Source organism: Staurois parvus, unplaced genomic scaffold (assembly GCF_062004578.1).
Source record: "Staurois parvus isolate SC_StPar_1 unplaced genomic scaffold, SC_StPar_1.0 ptg000145l, whole genome shotgun sequence".
Lineage (NCBI taxonomy): Eukaryota > Metazoa > Chordata > Amphibia > Anura > Ranidae > Staurois > Staurois parvus.
The window spans coordinates 11,228,012-11,245,952 of record NW_028317941.1 but is presented as its reverse complement, the minus strand read 5'-3'; the positions used below and the strand labels follow the sequence as shown (position 1 = coordinate 11,245,952).

At 37.8% G+C, this 17,941-nt stretch overlaps 1 protein-coding gene across 1 annotated transcript in view; it reads left to right on the top strand.

Annotated features, from left to right (window-relative positions):
- IL1RAPL1 (interleukin 1 receptor accessory protein like 1) overlaps positions 1 to 17,941 on the top strand; it is a 1,773,934-nt gene that overhangs the window by 1,339,976 nt on the left and 416,017 nt on the right. The window contains exon 6 of the mRNA XM_089673890.1: positions 15,445 to 15,519. Within this exon, the coding sequence (XP_089530016.1) occupies positions 15,445 to 15,519 (75 nt within the window). The remainder of the gene's footprint in view (positions 1 to 15,444; positions 15,520 to 17,941) is intronic.

The following is a 17,941-nucleotide window of genomic DNA, read 5'->3' as shown; positions in this document are numbered from 1 at the left end:
AATATACTCTCAATAAAGTAGTTTTTCATTGACTTGTGCAATGCACAGGCTTTTGGGGAAAGAAGTAAAACCTGTGCACTGAACTAGTACACTGTTTATTTCCATGAAAACATAATTAAAAAGGTCAGTAGTTTCATGACTCTTTGACTGATAGGATATTGAGGATTAATTTAATATCCTTCAAAATATATCAGCTCTTATGATTATGTAACCATGTATAGTCCATGGGAGAGTTTTCACGCCTACTAGAGTTGTCAAGTATCCCAAATAGTTTCCTGAGAGCACAGATCATACACTATATTGCCAAAAGTATTGGGACTCCTGCCTTTACTTGAACATTAACTTTAATGGCATCCCAGTCTTAGTCTGTAGGGTTCAATATTGAATTGGCCCACGTTCTGCAGCTATAACAGCTTTAACTTTTCTGGGAGGGCTGTCCACAAGGTTTAGGAGTATGTCTATGGGAATGTTTGACCATTCTTCCAGAAGCGCATTTGTGAGGTCAGGCACTGATGTAGGACAATAAGGCTGGCCTTGCTTGCAGTCTCCGCTCTAATTCATCCCAAAGGTGTTCTATTGGGTTGAGGTCAGAACTCTGTGCAGGCCAGTCAAGTTCCTTCACCCCAAATTCAACCCCAAACAAGGTCCATAAAGACCCATGTCTTTATGGACCTTGCTTCATGCACTGGTGTTGGAACAGGAAGGGGCCATCCCCAAACTGTTTCCACAAATTTGGGAGCATGAAATTGTCCAAAATGTCTTGGTACTCTGATGCCACTCCAGCGAACATGTCTCCACTGCTATAGAGTCCAGTGGCAGCATGCTTTACACCACTGCATTTAAAGCTTTGCATGGCACTTGGTGATGTAAAGCTTGGATGCAGCTGCTCGGCCATGGAAACCCATTCCATGAAGCTCTCTACACACTGTTTTTGTGCTAATCCAAAGGCCACACAAAGTTTTTAGGTCTTTAGTCATTGACTCTGCTGACAGTTGGCGACTTCTGCACACTGAGCGCTTCAGCATGCGGTGATCCTGCTCTGTCATTTTATGTGGACTACCAGTTCGTGGCTGAGTTGCTGTTGTTCTCAGTTGCTTCAGCTTTGTTATAATACCACTAACAGTAGACTGCGGAATATTTAGTAGTGAGGAAATTTCACAGATGGACTTATTGCACAGGTGGAAATGTCTGCATGCCTGGGTGCTTGATTTTATACACCTATGGCTATTGAGGTGATTGGAACACCTGAATCCAATGATCTGGAGGGTGTCCCAATACTTTTGGCAATATATTGTATATAGGTGTTAATAGTCAGCCATGTTAGGTGGCTGACTAATTAATGTGGCTTGCATAGCAAACATATTAGATAAAGTATTGTTCTGCTTTCATAAAACAACAATGATCAGCAATGTAAAATGGCATACAGCAACTGTAAAATTTTAAGTTAAATTGCACACACTGGCAGGGGACACTACCAAATACTTTTTCTTCTGGACTGTACATGACATGGCTTACCCATGCTTTGAAAAGGATTTTTTACACTCATATTGTATGTGTTAGGAATCATATGAGCACAGTTACATGAGGAACCATCTTGTTCGTCTGCTTCCCACCCTCTTACTCTTGCCTTTCCTCTAGTGATTTAGATGAATCTCCACACCTCCTCATTATACAGTATTTTTTCAGCACAATATACTCTGAAATATTTTTAATATCCACCTTAGACTGACAATATACAGTACCTAGCTAGCAGCTTTTGGCAAATTCACTACTTCAGTATTATGCAGCACTACTTTAATAAGGCAAACCTTGCTTTTCATCCATGTAGACCAAAAAACAGGTTCTCTTAAAGAGGGTAATTTTACCTACCAAGTCACTGTTTAACAAGGTGTTATGGCAACTCTGGGTTCACCCTGCTGCTTTGTATTGATGTGCTGAAGTGCTATTAATTTAAATGACACCCCAACACATTAAGACAATGAACCTGCAGTGTGCAGGTTGATCTGAAAAAGGATAAATTGCAGTTATTTCCAGGCTGAGGAGAATTTCCAGCCCATACAAAATGAATGGACTGCCTTAAAGCGGTATTAAAGGTTAGGTCTTTTTTTTTTTATCACAAACAAATCATACTTACCTGCTCTGTGCAGTGGTTTTGCACAGAGCAGCTGCAATCCTCTTCTTCTTGGGTCCCCAGCTGGCATTACCAGTTCCTCCCCCTTAGCCAATACCCCAATAGCAAGCAGCTTGCTATGGGGGCGCTGGTGCATGATCACTACCAAGCCTGACTCTATGCATCCATAAGACACATAGAGCAACAGCTCAGCCCTGTCCCCATTCTCTCTTCGTTGGCTCAGTGGCTGTGATTGACATCAGTGGGAGCCAATGGCTTCCAATGCATCTCAGCCAATGAGGAGAGGGAGTCCTGGGACAGCTGAGGCTCTTGTGCACACTGCTGGATTGAGAGGAGGCTTGAGTGAGTACTAGAGAAGACTGTGGGAGAAGCAGCACACAGAAAGATTTTTACCTTCATGCACAGAATGCATGAAGGTAAAAAAAAATCATTCACCCTTTACAACCACTTTAAGGCAACATGCATTAATAAGCCAGAATATCCATTACAGAGCACAGAGAATCCCAAGGGAGAACAAATGTATCTTGTAACATTCTGATTCATACAACAATAATACCTGATTGGTAAGGTTTGGTGTTATAGAAAGTTGGTCGATTAGCTATTGCTATGCATTGCTGTTTACACACCCAAAACATTTCAGATCTAATAGTTCAAAAGTCCCAACGTGTGCAGTGTAGTTTGGAAGATCTCACAAGGCAATTCAGTCTGTCCAATCTCACAGATTCTTATTTGATAACAGCTATACAGACTTTGATGGTAATTAGTGCTTAGAAAATACAAAGACTTAGTGAAGCATTCACTGCACTGTAAGCTCTTAGGAATGGTACCTGAAGTAGCTTACAAACTTTGCACTGTGGCACCTGTTACTATCATTGGCTCCCAAAACCGTTATGTAATAGCATAGGTCTTCTCTCTATGATTATTTATTCTTTTTAGCTTTTTACTGACTGACTAATCTCTATTCCCAATATTTTAATTAAAAGGAAAAGCTTTAGTACAAAGCAGAATAACTAATAAGTATACTGGCACATCCGCAAAGCTGTGCTATATTACGTTAAAGCTAAGTAGGCTGACAGAAATAGGGTTTATGAAGTTATAAGTTATGCAGTCCTTAGATCAGTAGTTAGCATGATGGTTCCTACTAAGCTGAGTGAATAATGTGTACAAGCTACTGTGACCTTAAAAGTGTTCATAAACCCAAACTTCCTGTGCCTTTATATAAGCATGGTTTCCAGGATTAGTCTTAAGAAAAGTTATTCTTGGATATATTTGTCTCAGGAACACAAAAAACACATACCATGTTCAAAAGGGAATTACAACCTGCTACTTTTTTTTAGGACCACCTGGAAATTGAATGAGACATTGTGACTTTTTGTAAGGGCTAATAAACTTATATAAATACATTTCTGTTATAATATCAGACTGGTAAGGTAATACTGTGAATGTGTTATTTGTTATTGGTTTCAATTGTATTGCTGAATTTTATCTTTTTGGTGAGTAACCACTTTTAGGTCATCTAAGTATGATCTGAGAAAAAAGGAGAAAGAGAAGAGTGTGCAGAAAGGATAGTGCAGAATTACTGCGATAGGTGAATAATTAAAACAAAGGTTCAGCATGCTGTAAGGCCAGGGTTAGTGTCTGAAACTAATCAGCAACAATTTTATAAATTGTATTAGTATTCTACAAATCAACAGTATCTACAGTATCAACTTAAAGCTAGAACCAACTATGTATTCCATGGTTAAAAATACAAATCATGCTCCTTGTTCAACCATTTGAGGGTAAATGCTGTTGTGCTAGATTTGAGCAAGTTATTTTGAAGCACTGGTCCCAGGTCTAAAGAAGCAGCTTACAATGGTATGGAGCTTTAACAGCTAGGGAAGGAGGTTGAACCTTACCGGCAATGGTGTTGAATGTTTTGCAGCTGCAAGGTCTTTATAGATGGAGTTTAATTGAGTGAAACAAATAGTAAATTAGTCAAGTGGGTAAACTATAGCCCCCCCCTTCCCTTTTAGCATTATAGATCCTAAAGAGACTCAGTTCCTTTCACAATAGAAATAGCTGAGGAACAGGGCAATGTTATTATTATGGTTGATTTCAATTATTCTGATATTGATTTGACAAATTGAACTACTCTTTCAACTAAAATTTGTCCTTACTTGAATTTAAGGATTAATAGATAAAACAGTAATGTTAATACCAATCTGCGGAATGTACCTCTATAACTGACAGAAATCCACATTTAAAATAGACTAGAAAAGTTTAATGGGACTGAATCAGCTAGACAAGATGGTTTACACCCATCAAGAGAGCTTAGCTTTGTCATAGCCAAACCACTATATCTAATTTTTAAAGACAGTTTAATGACTTAAGTAGTACCAAAGAATTGGCATAGAACAAATGTGGGACCAACATTCAAACACAGGATATAGCAACAGAAGACCTTGATAGAATAGAAGGATGGAAAGCTGCATGACAGATGAGGTTCAATTTACAGAGAGATAAATGAAAAACTATGTATTTGGGTGCTAAACTGTGCATGCAAAATATTCATTAGGAGGGTCTCCTGTGGGGGCACTGGAGATGGAAAGAGACTTCATACTCCTTGTGGATAACCATCAATAGCATGCAGTTCTGTTCCATTCAGTGGAAGAGGCATCATGGACGTGAACCCCCAACCAATTCTTTTTGTCTGCCCTGGACATCATCAGTGAGGATGAATGTGAAAATTTATCAAAGGGGACTGTAGTACAGTATCAAAACTGTTTTGTCCAAGAACTCTAAAGAAGACACATAGATAATATTTGAGAATGGAGATGTCTATTCTTAAATGATGTAATTTTTTTTGTTTTGTTTTTTTTAATCTAAAAACAGTTAATTAGAATGCAGTTTCAGCTTAGAATGAGGATAAATTGAAAAAAACAAAAGAAAACTTTTTTTTAATGTTGCTATGCAGAGTTATCAAAATTCTTAATGACTCACAAACACTCAGAATCACAAACACACACACACACACACACACACACATTGAGCTTGGACCTGTGTCTTTTTTCTTTCAATCTTGTTCACTGTACAACTACGTTCTTGTTTTCATGTTTAGCTAGTATTGGCAGTGGTAGACCAGGAATGAGACAGGGGCACCTAGGAACAGTCCAAGCAGGTTTGCCTTGCAAACAAACACAGTTTCTATGCAGGAGAGCTTTGTACAGCAAATCTATAGCAACTATCATACAAAATATCTGCTTGTATGAGCCACTAACAAAAGTTAGATCAGTTCCTGAATAACGGGTTACCCCCCCCCCCCCCAGTGGGTCCACCAAACAAACAGGCAGCCCTTTTAACTGAATCTTTTTCATTGTTGTAGTGTTCTATCAGCAATCAGCCTTTTTACACAGCAGCAGGCTCCCACAGCATAGAGACAGAAAGCCCTGAGCAACAGTCAGCTCACATATATAAAGGCCTGTGGATAGGAAAGACTAATGAGGTCTGGCTAGCAAGCAAGGTGCTAACCTGGGAATGGAGGCTTAATCTCATCCAAAGCTCTACACAGACTTTCGGGCTTCAGAACTTTTGAACTAAGAATGATAATTCTATTTGACACAAGAGATAAGGGCCTTAATTTGGACATGGGATTCCTCAATCATTATCAAACAGTTTTATGACTATAAGCTGTAGCTTGACTCCCTCTGTGAGAGTGCAGTACCCCCCCTCCCCCCTTGCTTTGACTGAATCTTATCTCTAGCCTCCTTTTTTTTTTTTTTCTTTCATCTCTTCTAACATTCTGCTAACTTTGTGAGTAGTACTGCTTAGACCTTGAAGAAGGGGACATTCCCTGAAAGCTTGTCCTCAAAATTGTATGTTAGTGCAAATAAAAAAAGTGTCACGGACAGTACTCAATTGATTCAGGGCTTCAGAACAGAAATTTTGAGAACACAAAAACGTTTCCACATCGCCATATACCCTCGGATCTCTCAATGTGGGGCTACTAAAAGCAAATAAACTGCTAACTTTTCAAGGGAATTTAAAATGAAATTAGTGAATGTAGCAAAAAAATATATGTTGTAAATAATACCACGCCCAATCACATGCAAAGAAAAACAGTATTTTTTGCTTGTAAATGATTTGTTTGTGGAAGTCAGTAGAGCTTCTCTTAATTCACTAAGATACGGAAAAATTCTACTGCAAAGTCAACAGCCTATTTGCCATTAGTAATTTAACCCCCATGTGTACAGCATGTGAGTAGCCTCCTATAGTGTTAAATATAGTTTAGATACCATTCTTAATACTTACAAGCACAGCTATTTACTGTATAAAAACTAGGCACCTGATAGAAATGATGTAAATGCTGTCTTAGAGACTATATTTATTGTTGTATTGTTTACCACATATTAGCTATTATGTAAAACGGTGTCTTGAAGGTTATATTTACTGTTGTGTTGTTTACCACCTTATATTAATAATTTATCAGTTATTTTGGAAAAAGGCATATGTAAGCATGAAATAGCAACCATTCACTATGCCAGGTTCCAGTAATTCTGCAGGAATGGACGTTATGTTTCTATAGTGTTTTAGTTTTAAAATTCTTTTTCATCATATATCTATAATATTCTGATTTTAAAGGACCAGCACTTGTTAAGTACAGCTTAAAATGGTACTAAAACCTTAATTATTTTTCCCTTAATAAATTTTCTGCATTAAGATAAAAAACCTTCTGTGCTGCAGGATCCCTGCTTATCTCCCTTATACTTACCTGAGCCCAATATCGAACCAGGACTGTGCATGAGAGCAATTGCTTTCTCCGCTGCCTCCTTCCTCACAGGGCAGATTGATAGCATCAGGTGCCATTGGCTCCTGCTGCTGTCAGTCAAATCCTATAATGAAATGGGAGGGTACAAAGCTCCACAGTTTGTGTCAATAAACTCAGGCAGCAGGGCGTGAGAGTGAGCCTGCATGAGTACCCCCTTAGCAATCAGTTTGCTAGAGGGGTACTTGGAAGGGAGCAGGAGCCAAGAGCATTCTCGGGGGACCCCAGAAGAGGAGAATCAGGGTTGCTCTGTGCAAAACCATTGCACATAGCAGGTAAGTGCATCATGCTTGTTATTAAAAAAAAAAAAAGTATGTCACTTTACTCATAGTAACATAGTTACTTTTAGAGATTTTTAGAAGCTGGCTTGTTAAATTTTTCCATATAAAAACTGATATATCTGATATGTATTTAATGTTATTCAGTCTATTGTTCTATATTATTAGCAATTTTGGCACAAAAGGTGAAATGGCAACTGCTGGTTGTATTATTCTATGGGATTACTAGACACAAGGTCAAAAGTGTGTATGGATATAATTTTCCAGCACTAAAGCCTTTCTTTTATTTATATTCAGTTGTAAAAATCCTAAGTTCTTTAAATATTTATATAGTAATATTTGAAAAAAATCATGTTTGTCTTGCCATGTCTGGAGTTCAGTATCTGGTTATATGTTCTGTACATTGTGTAATGAATCTGTTCTGTTTCATAGCACTTATTCACAAAGTTGTTAAGCTAAGCCTAATGTATTTACAGTGAAAAGAGTACTACGTTATAAAAGAAAGTTCTATGGTCCTGAAATTCTCTTGTACCTGTTAATACGTTCCTGCAATATTTTTATACAATATGCTGAGATTTTGATGACCATCAACCCAAATGCACTCAGTTCAGTGACTGTTTTCTAAATATGTGTTTTTGGATCATAAAGAAAACAGGTATCAACATTGCTCAAATAGTTTAATGCACAAAGTTCAAGATCAGGTGCCCACTTTACCCACTTAACCTTTTTGTTGATCCAGCAGTGTTTATTCCACGGGATGTTTCTATTTTCTGTTTTAAATTAGCGGAAAAAGTGTATAGTGATTTAGGGATATCAGGGATAAATGCTGCATAAACTGTTGACACTATATAAATCCTGTATAATAATAATTATCAGGCACGTGGACTATTTACTATTACCTTATAATTACCTTGTAATTTTAACAAGTCACGTCTCACACACAGCATAGGCAAACTTATAACTACTCCCCAAAACACATTCTGCTATGGCTTCCAAGTATGGGGATACCACATGTGTGAGACTTTTTCACAGTCTAGATACATAGAGGGGCAGAAAATCTAAAGAGAACTTTTGGGCTTTCAAGGAGCATGAATTACAGATAAATTACACATTCCTGACTACCTATCACATTTTCTGGAGGCCGTGGAGCACCAGGACAGTGGAAACCCCTGACAAAATGACCCAATTTTGGAAAGCAAACACTGCAAGATATTTTCTAAGAGGCATGATGAGTCTCTTTAAAATGTCATTTTTTTGCCACAAATTGTCATTTAATAAGATATTCTAACATGCATCATAGGCATAGTTAGAAAAACACTCCAAAACAGATTCTGTCACCTCTTACGAGTATGGGGATAACACATATGTATGACTTTTTCACAGCCTAACCACACAGAGGGGTCCAAAATGCAGGAATCACCTTTGGAATTTCAGGGCTCATAAATTGAGCATCTAATTTTCCAAGGTTTCCATACAAAGATTTATCAGTCTAATTTGTAGTTCACATTGGGGTTAATTTACTAAAGGCAAATAGTGAGCTTTATCCATCAAATCAGTCTCCTATAGAAAGAAAATTTCTTCCTGTTGATTGAGGAATTTCCTCCAGCATGGTTTTATAAGAGCTAGTCAAGCCTCAGACATTTATAGAAAGTGGAGTTGATTCACTAAGAGCAAATAGTCTATTAATTTTGCAAGGGAAGTTGCACTTTGCAAGGGATTCTTTTTTTTACAGGGGCTTAGTTGCTTTGCATTGACACCCCCAAACAAACACCTCCTTACCTACCCCCACAACCTGGGGTAGAACAGGTACTTTTATTGTTAGTCCTCATCCTAGGTGTTCACTCTGTCCCGTTTAGACAGCCACCAAAGACATTTTACTATCATCCACCATCAGACCTAATATTGGCTTTAAGATACTGAGGTATTATATTATTGGATAGGAAGTTGGCTTTGGAATCCTATGCACCCAATGAATAATCAGGTCTTGAGGTGTAGCTGTAGGTATTACAGTTTTTAGCCAGTTTTAAAGGTAGAAAAGGAAAGCTGCATTTGTAATACTGATTCTAAAATATCTCTGAAATTGTCTCTGAGTCCTGGGCACCATTTTAAAATGGTGCAGCAATAGTGATTATTTGTTTCAGTTGCATTTTAAAATGAAGCTCAGACCCTGCAGTAGTAGAGAGGGTCCAACACTGAAATGACCAGCTCCTTCAACTGTTTCTGCAGATAGATGTAGAAATGAATATAAACAGAATGCTTCTGTGTGTTTTTTACAGCAGGAGTGTAGCAAAGTCACAAAAGACATTGTGGCATTTCCAGTCAGTAGCAGTTGCACTTACAGTATGTCCAGCATTTCCCTACGACAGCAGAACACTGCTATAATGTCCTATTGCTGGCTCTATGCAGACAGCACTAGATCACTATTAGAAGTGGTTGGATAATCCCCACTAGTATGAGTGGACCTGACCTCAACTGACCAGATCCACGCTTTCCATGCAGAAAAAATGTAAAAAGGAAAAAATGTATATATACACTGTACAGTATACTGTATAAACAGATGTTTTCTTAATTTTACAGCATGTGGACAATAGATGTAACTGTTGTATTAGGGAACAATTACAAAAAAATGCATATCCTTTAATCTTTTTTAACATTTATTCCCAATAAGCAGCAAGGAAATAAAAACATACGTATAAAAATGTGCTACAAAATCAAAGCCTTATCTGTCCCAAAAGCAACAATATATTCTATAATACGCTAGGGTACACTGCAAGTTCTAAAAGGTATCATGTACTAAACCCAGATATCACGGAAAAAATTAAAAAGAATTTAGAAAGAAATGTCCTGGTGACTGAAGTAGTTAATATAGTTCCATCTGGAACAATCTTCCAAGTCTGCTACTTTATTTTTCAACTGATTCCTCCTGTTTTTTTGTGGAACATTGTAACATAAGAAAATTATCCCATTTTGGTCTCTGTGTGGTTGATTCACTTATAATTCTCCTATTTATTTATTTTATATAGTACCAACAATTTACAGAGCGCTTTACATATATATTGTACATTCACGTCAGTCCTTGCTCTCAAGGTGCTTACAATCTAAGGCCTCTAACTCACATTCATTCATACACATAATAGAACCAATTTAAAGAGAAACAAATCAGCTTGTCATTGGGGTGGCACAGGCATAACATACAAATGCTATGCAGGTAGTGTCATGGTTGAGTTTCAAATCAACAACTCTAGTACTGCAAGATAGAGGTGACAATCGCTAAGCCACTTTACTGCTCTGGCAGGGAGATATCAATATAAAGAGACAATTTAAAGGGTTTCTAAGGTTTGTGTGTGTGTGTGGTGGGGGGGAAGCATGTCTTTCAGTATATTTCCAGACACAACTTACTTTGTTTCTGGGAAATCATCAAAATAATCAAGTAAACAAAAATAGTTAATAAAGCTGGTTGATAAATTTGCAGATGGGTCCTCTGTGAAGTTTGTGTGCAGGCCACTAGGTCTTATTCCTGTTGCACTACTTTCTTTTCTTTAGTCCTAGGAGGGCTATGGTTGTGGGTGTATAGGATGGAAAATTTATCGAAGGGCCTATAAGAAGTTTAGGATTAGTTGGTGTGTGTATGGATTCCATTCACAGGCTACAGGCTTAGGTCACCGGAGCTGGCAAGCCACGTGAATTTGGATACTGGATTGTGGAAGCTGTTGAGATGACAAAGTCTGTGAATTTTTGCAGGTGTGACTTCACTCATCTGACCTTGGACATGATAGCTGTGCAGCCTGGGTAGGGTATAGCCTTTATCCTATTGTTGCTCTCTGTTTGCTTTTGAAGCTCTAGTAGAGTGCTTCTCTTTTCTTACATGGCCTTCTTGGATGCTGTCCAGATACCTCCACCAAAAACATATTTTAAATGGTATGCTTCTATATACAGTAATGAGGAATATAGATGCTGTATACATACAGCAATATTTAGGCAATCTATGACACTTTATATAAGTTTGCAAAAATGATCAGCCTACCATCAAGAGTTTTTATTGACACCTAACATTTTAGTGATAGTTTGTTTGTTTTTGAGATTTTAAACTGGTAAGGGGGATTAAAGTTGCATAAACATTGCTCTTGGTGTGTGTGTAAGATCAGAATAAAGGTATATACTATTGAAAGTGTATCTGGAGCCAAAACCTATTTATAGCATTGGATTATTATTATTATTATACAGTGTTTATATAGCGCCAAAGGGTTTGCTCAGCACTGTACATTAAAGTGGGGAGACAGTACATGAGACAATACAGTAACAATACAATACACAATGGGTTTGAGGGCCCTGCTCTTTCGAGCTTACAATCTAGGAGGGAGGGAGTAGAGGTACAGGAGGAAGTGGCTGTGGGGGATGGAGTGGTAGGAGGAGTGGAGGAGAACGGTTGTGGTGAGCGTGGGGTAGGCTTCCCTGAAGAGATAGGTTTTCAGGGTGCGCCTGAAGGTGAGGAGGGTAGGTGAGAGTCTGATGGATTGGGGTAGGGAGTTCCAGAGGATGGGGGAAGTCCTGGAGAAGTCCTGCAGTCAGGCGTGGGAGGAGGAGACCAGGGAGCTGGAGAGTAGGAGGTCTTGTGAGGAGCAAAGGGCATGGGTAGGGTGGTATTTGGGTATCAGGTCAGTGAGGTAGCTTGGGGCAGCATTATGGATGGCTTTGTATGTCAGAGTTAGTCCTTTGAATTTAATGCGTTGGGCAATCGGGAGCCAGTGAAGGGATTGGCAGAGGGGGCGGCCGAAGTGGAGCGGTTGGTGAGGTGGATGAGTCTAGCCGCTGAGTTCAGGATAGACTGGAGCAGATTGAGTAGGGATAGAGTAAAGTGGAGTAATGCAACCCAATTCCATTCACCCAAAACTGCGATAGATTCAAATATTAAGGACACAAAAATACTGACTTAGAGATTTGCCAAGAAAAGAATATTCTGACACACAGATAACTGTAGGGCAAAGCTGTAACATGGCAGTTAGCAGGTAAAACCACTGCATGCAAAAGGGAGACCAGGCATCATAACTTTTAAACATAATATAAAAATAAAGGTATGAGCAGTAGGAAAGTAAGAACTAACAGTTATCCTTTACAGAAATCCCTTTTTATTGTTTTATGTGGTGGCAGAGTCATTAAAACCTGGTTAGGAGGAGAGGATAAATCTATAGCATGCATAATATGTACTTACAATCAATTGCATTGTATTAGCTATCACTATCATCAAAAGTTCTCACTGTGATCATGGAATAGGCTTTAACATATTAATGCAAAGCTAGTCAATGTTCATTGTATATTATCTGCTGACACCTTCTGCAGGGTCCATTTACAAAGGCTAATTAAGTTTTGCAATTCATTATCAATAGGTCTGAGGAAAAAATTAGAATGGGATACGATGCAAGTTTTAAAGACTGAATTAAATGAAGGCTTCTAAAAATTCCAATTACTGTTTAAACACAATGTCCACCACACTATGTAGAAGTGAACTGGGGAGATGAAAGGGGACAGAGATAAAAGCAATGTCTGTTTCAAAGTGATGCAAGAAATTTAACAGAAGCATACCACATGTGCAATACAAACTAAAAATTACATGTAAATGTAGTCTAACTCATAATTTACAAAATAACAGTGCTATTTCTCAATACTCTGTTTTGTTTTTGATTTCAGTAAAACTTAGTAAAATCCTATTAAAGAATACAAAATATCTAACTCTTATTCGTTCTATGAATCTGTGAGCAATGTGTAGAAAGAGCCTGAGCTATCTATGCTGTAACCTGATGGTATGAAAGTTTGAATATAATTATATATATATATATATATATGCATACATTCATAAATATATTCTACAGTATATAGTGATGGGCTGAGCACCCCCTCTTGTTCGGTTCGTTGTTGAACATAACAAACGTTTGATTGCGAACTTTGAACGGGGGCAATTCACTAAGAGGTATCTTACCACATCTGAGTATGCGGTAAGATACCGCAAAGCTACTAAAATACCACTAGTTATATTATTAAGTTGTATTTTAGTAGTAGAAACATTCTTTAATGTTTCAGCTGTCAGCAGGGTTCCCTGCTGGCAGCTGAAAGTAAAAAGAACTGCCAGCATTGCCCGGTAATTAATAAAAATTTAAAAAAAAATGCGTGATGTCCCCCCAATCCATATCAAGCCCTTCGGTTCTGGTATGGATTTTGAGGGGAGCCCCCCACACCAAAATAAAATAGGTCCAACATCAATCACGATGCCTGCCGCCACCACTGACCCAAAAAAGAAAAACGCTCTGCTCTTGACACTGACTCCTGCTGTCTGACAACTGCACTGGGATAACAGGTCTTAAATACTCTGATGAAGTCACAAGGGTGTGGAGTCACCCCCTTGTGACATCACCATGTGCTGCGATTGGCCAAAGCATTGAACCTGACCTGTGGTCACATGCATTGCTTTGGCCAATCACAATGCACTGTCAGGGTGCAGTGCATTGTGGTGCATTGTGGAACGTCCTTACCATTCATGTGTTTGTCGAACACACAAACAGCTGATGTACGCGTCAAACTTATGTTCGAGTTGAACATCAAGCCCAACACTAACAGTATACAGTATATGCTATATACTCTCTCTCACTCTATAGAGAGAGAGAGAGAGAGAGAGAGATGTTCCAATGTTCACTCATATTGTGCTCATTTTAGCATATAATTTGTGTTCACCTACATTACCCAAAATAAAAGCAATATTCAAAACCAAATTGGCATACAAGTCTTTTTAGGTTTAACTAACTATTAGGTACACAGCAGATCTTGGAAGATAGCTGCCTGCTCCATTCATTTCCATGAATTATGGTTTTTGGTCCAAGATTGTTCACACTCATGCTTGTTAAGAGCCAATATAAAACTTTTCATTTCTGATACCTGTTAGTTAATGCTGAAGCTGGAAAGACTTCTATAATATCTCTTTGAAATAACTGTAAAATAAGATCAGCTTCCATGTTCTCTATCGAAATCATGTTCTCCACTATGGGCAAATTAATGAGCATGCTATATGATGTGATTTTTTTTTTTAGAAGTAGTATCATTTTGCATTATACATATTGCTCTCTGACTGCATAAGTGCATTTGTAGAGTTCTAGCATTATCATAGGTATAATACAAATTTAAGATAGTTTGAAGAGGAAAAAAGTACCAGAACACTGTAATTAAAGTAAAAAAGTATTTTTATTTAATTATTGCGGTCACGCGCACACACACATGTAGTGGATTGTGCTAGACAGTCCACATTCTATTAGATGATCAGTAAAATGACAATTTTATAGTCTTGCTACTTTCTGCTTCTTGCTCTTTAAAATTCCTTACTCTCTTAAGTAAACAATCAGATATAGGTTGACAGAACAATGATGATAATTAAGATGGCGCCTTCATCTGGAGTCTCACCCTAGGTGACTCATTAGGAGAAAAGTATCTTTTCCTGCACGTAATTCTATATTAATTTGGCTCACTGGTAGATCACGGTCAATGGTCTGTAAGTGACCGAGTCCAAAACACACACACAGTGCATAGGTTTTATTTCTCCAGTAAATATAGCATCAAACATTTTTTTTTTCATTGCTGTGAATTGACAACTTTGAACCTGCAGTAAATCAGATTCACTCTCAATAGTACTTAGGTTTCTTCTTTTGCATTAGGCTCTAAGTCCAATAAGTTATGTCCATAACCCATTAATTACACTATTATTTATAACTGTACAATTAGTAAGCCATGGACGCTCTTTTTTTGTACTAACCTGAACTTTAAGGCAAAGTTATTACAGAAACCAATTTGTCTGTTGCTTAAAATGTTGAATACACATGGGAAGAAAATCATAATTGGATTTAAACTCTTATAATCCATAATAAAATGTTTTATTTATTTTTAGTATTAATTAGCAAAGCTTACTGAATCGTGTATCCCCAACTTTATCCTCACTTCATGCCATAAGGACAACTCTAAATTTTAGGGCTCCCTCTCACTTTCTGCCTTGTTCACCAGGGCAAATAGAACCCAGTGGAGAAGCAGACCATAATAAAACTTAGCAGAGGGTGTTACCATACTCCACTCTATAGGAAAAATGCTTAGGCTTTATATTAATTTACTTGAATTACTTGTGCTGTTTTAGGTATTTTGTATGTTTACCTAAATCTAAAGTCAATTAAAAGATGTTTAATATATACATTTTTTTTCAGCTCCACTAACAGATAAGCCACCAAAGTTACTCCAGCCTTTGGAAAATAAGTTAACAATCCAAGAAGCTCAAATAGGTAAGAAAGCATTTCTTTTTTTTACATTAAATAATATATTTTAGTGCCATTGCTATGTCAGCAGTCATTATTTATGACATTTTTTAGTACATTTCCTGCTTGAATGTTTTCTATTTTTGTAAAACATTGGAATACAATTAGAGAGACTTACTTTAAGTAGATATTTTTTGCTTTGCAAAATGTTACATTGTTAATATCTAAAGGAGAATGGCACTTCTTTCAATTTGAAAAATGAAACAAACTACAATTGGAAACCTCATCATAAAAGATAAATGGGCAAATTTTCAATGCAACTTGAACTGATGGAGTACTTGTAAATTCTTTGTTTAAATTAACTTTGCTTTCAGAAACATCTTTGACAAATGGACATGTCTTTTCTTTCGTATTCTTTTCACACTGAAGAAACACATTTTAATGCTGTAATTAGTAACGGGAAGATCACAGTATTGTCTTCTGTTCCTGAATTTTAGAGTATAGTAATTACACTTGTTCCCAATCATACCTTATTTTAAAAAATATTATGAATTAATAATATGTTAAAAGACAAAGTGAACACAGTATATGTTTGGGAAAAAAAATTAGGATGTTGTTCTGAGTTTTTTTAAACATATGTTCATAATTCTGGTTTATTATTTTGGTGACCATAATTTGTTGTTGTTTTGATGTTGTTTGGATAGTGGCAGCAACTTTTACTAGTTTATCCTTCAGCAAATTATCATTGTGATGTGTTTTCACCCTGAGCCTGGGTTCACGCTTCTGCGGTACTGCATATTGCATGTGATTTGCACAGGAACCACACTGCATTCCTGTGCAAATCAAATGAAAATTCTGTGTGGTGCAATTTGAGCCATACATTTTGTATGGCTGAAATCGCACCACAGGACCCTTTTTTGATCTGCGCTAGAATGAGATTGCATGGGTATTCACACCCATGCGATCTGATTCTGCACTTCGGACCGCGTTTTGTGAACCAATTTTGGGGTGTTGCTGACTTAACATACACACCTGCAGCGGTTCACATGAATGAGGTGCGATTATGATGCGGTCCGAAATTTGCACAGAAACCATTGCAAATTCTGCACCACATCAGTGTGAACCCAGGCTGAAGCTCTTCTATTATGGTTGATTATTTTTGAAGACTAATGTGTGGTTTTTATTAGGGGGGGATATTTTGGTGTCAACCAAATGTTCATCCCTTCACAAAAATATATTACGCTTGAATAAGGAAACATCATTTTGAGACAGTATTACAAAATTTTAAGCCAGCCTTATCCTTAAAGCTGACGTGAAGGCACTAAAAAAAAGATCAGTAGAAACCCTCAGCATAGAATGACTACTACTAGAAATATGGCACTGGATATAGATTTATTCTTCAAAGCACTTAGTGATAAGAACACAGAGAATAACTATGCTGTCATTAAACCTCTTTTGGTAGGGTAAAGAGGCAGAGAGGTGCTGGTGGCACTGTAAGATTCAACCTCTAGTGCACATTCCAAGCTGCAGTAACTGTAGTAGTTGTGTTTAGGTAATAAAAATCATGAAAGTATTCTGTAACTGCTGAACTGATATAAAAAAAAATTAATTTACTATCTCCATCAACACTATGCTCCTAACTGCCCTCACAAAAGGTGTTTTACTGCTAGGTATTAACAATTGTGGTGGCACCAGAAGGGACAGTATTGCTGTTATTTTAATGTGGTGCCACCAATACAGTCTATGGGATCCATTACTGAAGCTTGGTGTATGATATATCTGGAACACTGACTGCAGAGCAATAAAGTAAAGTACCAAAAAGTAAGAGGTGAAATAAACTCCTAAAGGTAGGCCTTTACCCTAGCCTAACCACGTAATCCTTTTTAACCCCTTGACGCCAGTGTCACACAAACATGAGGCCTCGTGGAACTGGACGTTTTTCAGTGGGCCGCATATTTGGGTACCTGTCTTTGTGCTGAGAGCGCGCCGCATTGCGTGCTCCCAGCACAAAGACCACAGTGTCACTGAGAGCCCCGGGTCCCATTCTAACGATCGGGACCCAGGACTCCTGATTCCGGGTCACATGATTGCTGTGATAGCCTCTGATTGGCTATCACAGTGATCAGTCACTGTGCAGCCTGGCCCACTTGTTTTTTTCTCGCTCTATGAATGGAGAAGAGAGATACATTTTATCTCTCTAACTCCTGGCATAGAGAGAAAAAAAAAGTTTGTAAAAAAAAAGATAAAGAAATATTAACCACTTGCACTCCTGAGGATTTACCCCCCTTAATAACCAGGCCTCTTTTTGCTACTCATTGCTGGACTAATTCAGCTGATAATTGCACAGTCATGCAATGCTGCACCCAAATTAAATTTACATCCTTTTTTCACACAAATAGAGCTTTCTTTCAGTGGTATTTGATCACCTGTGCGCTTTTTATTTTTCACG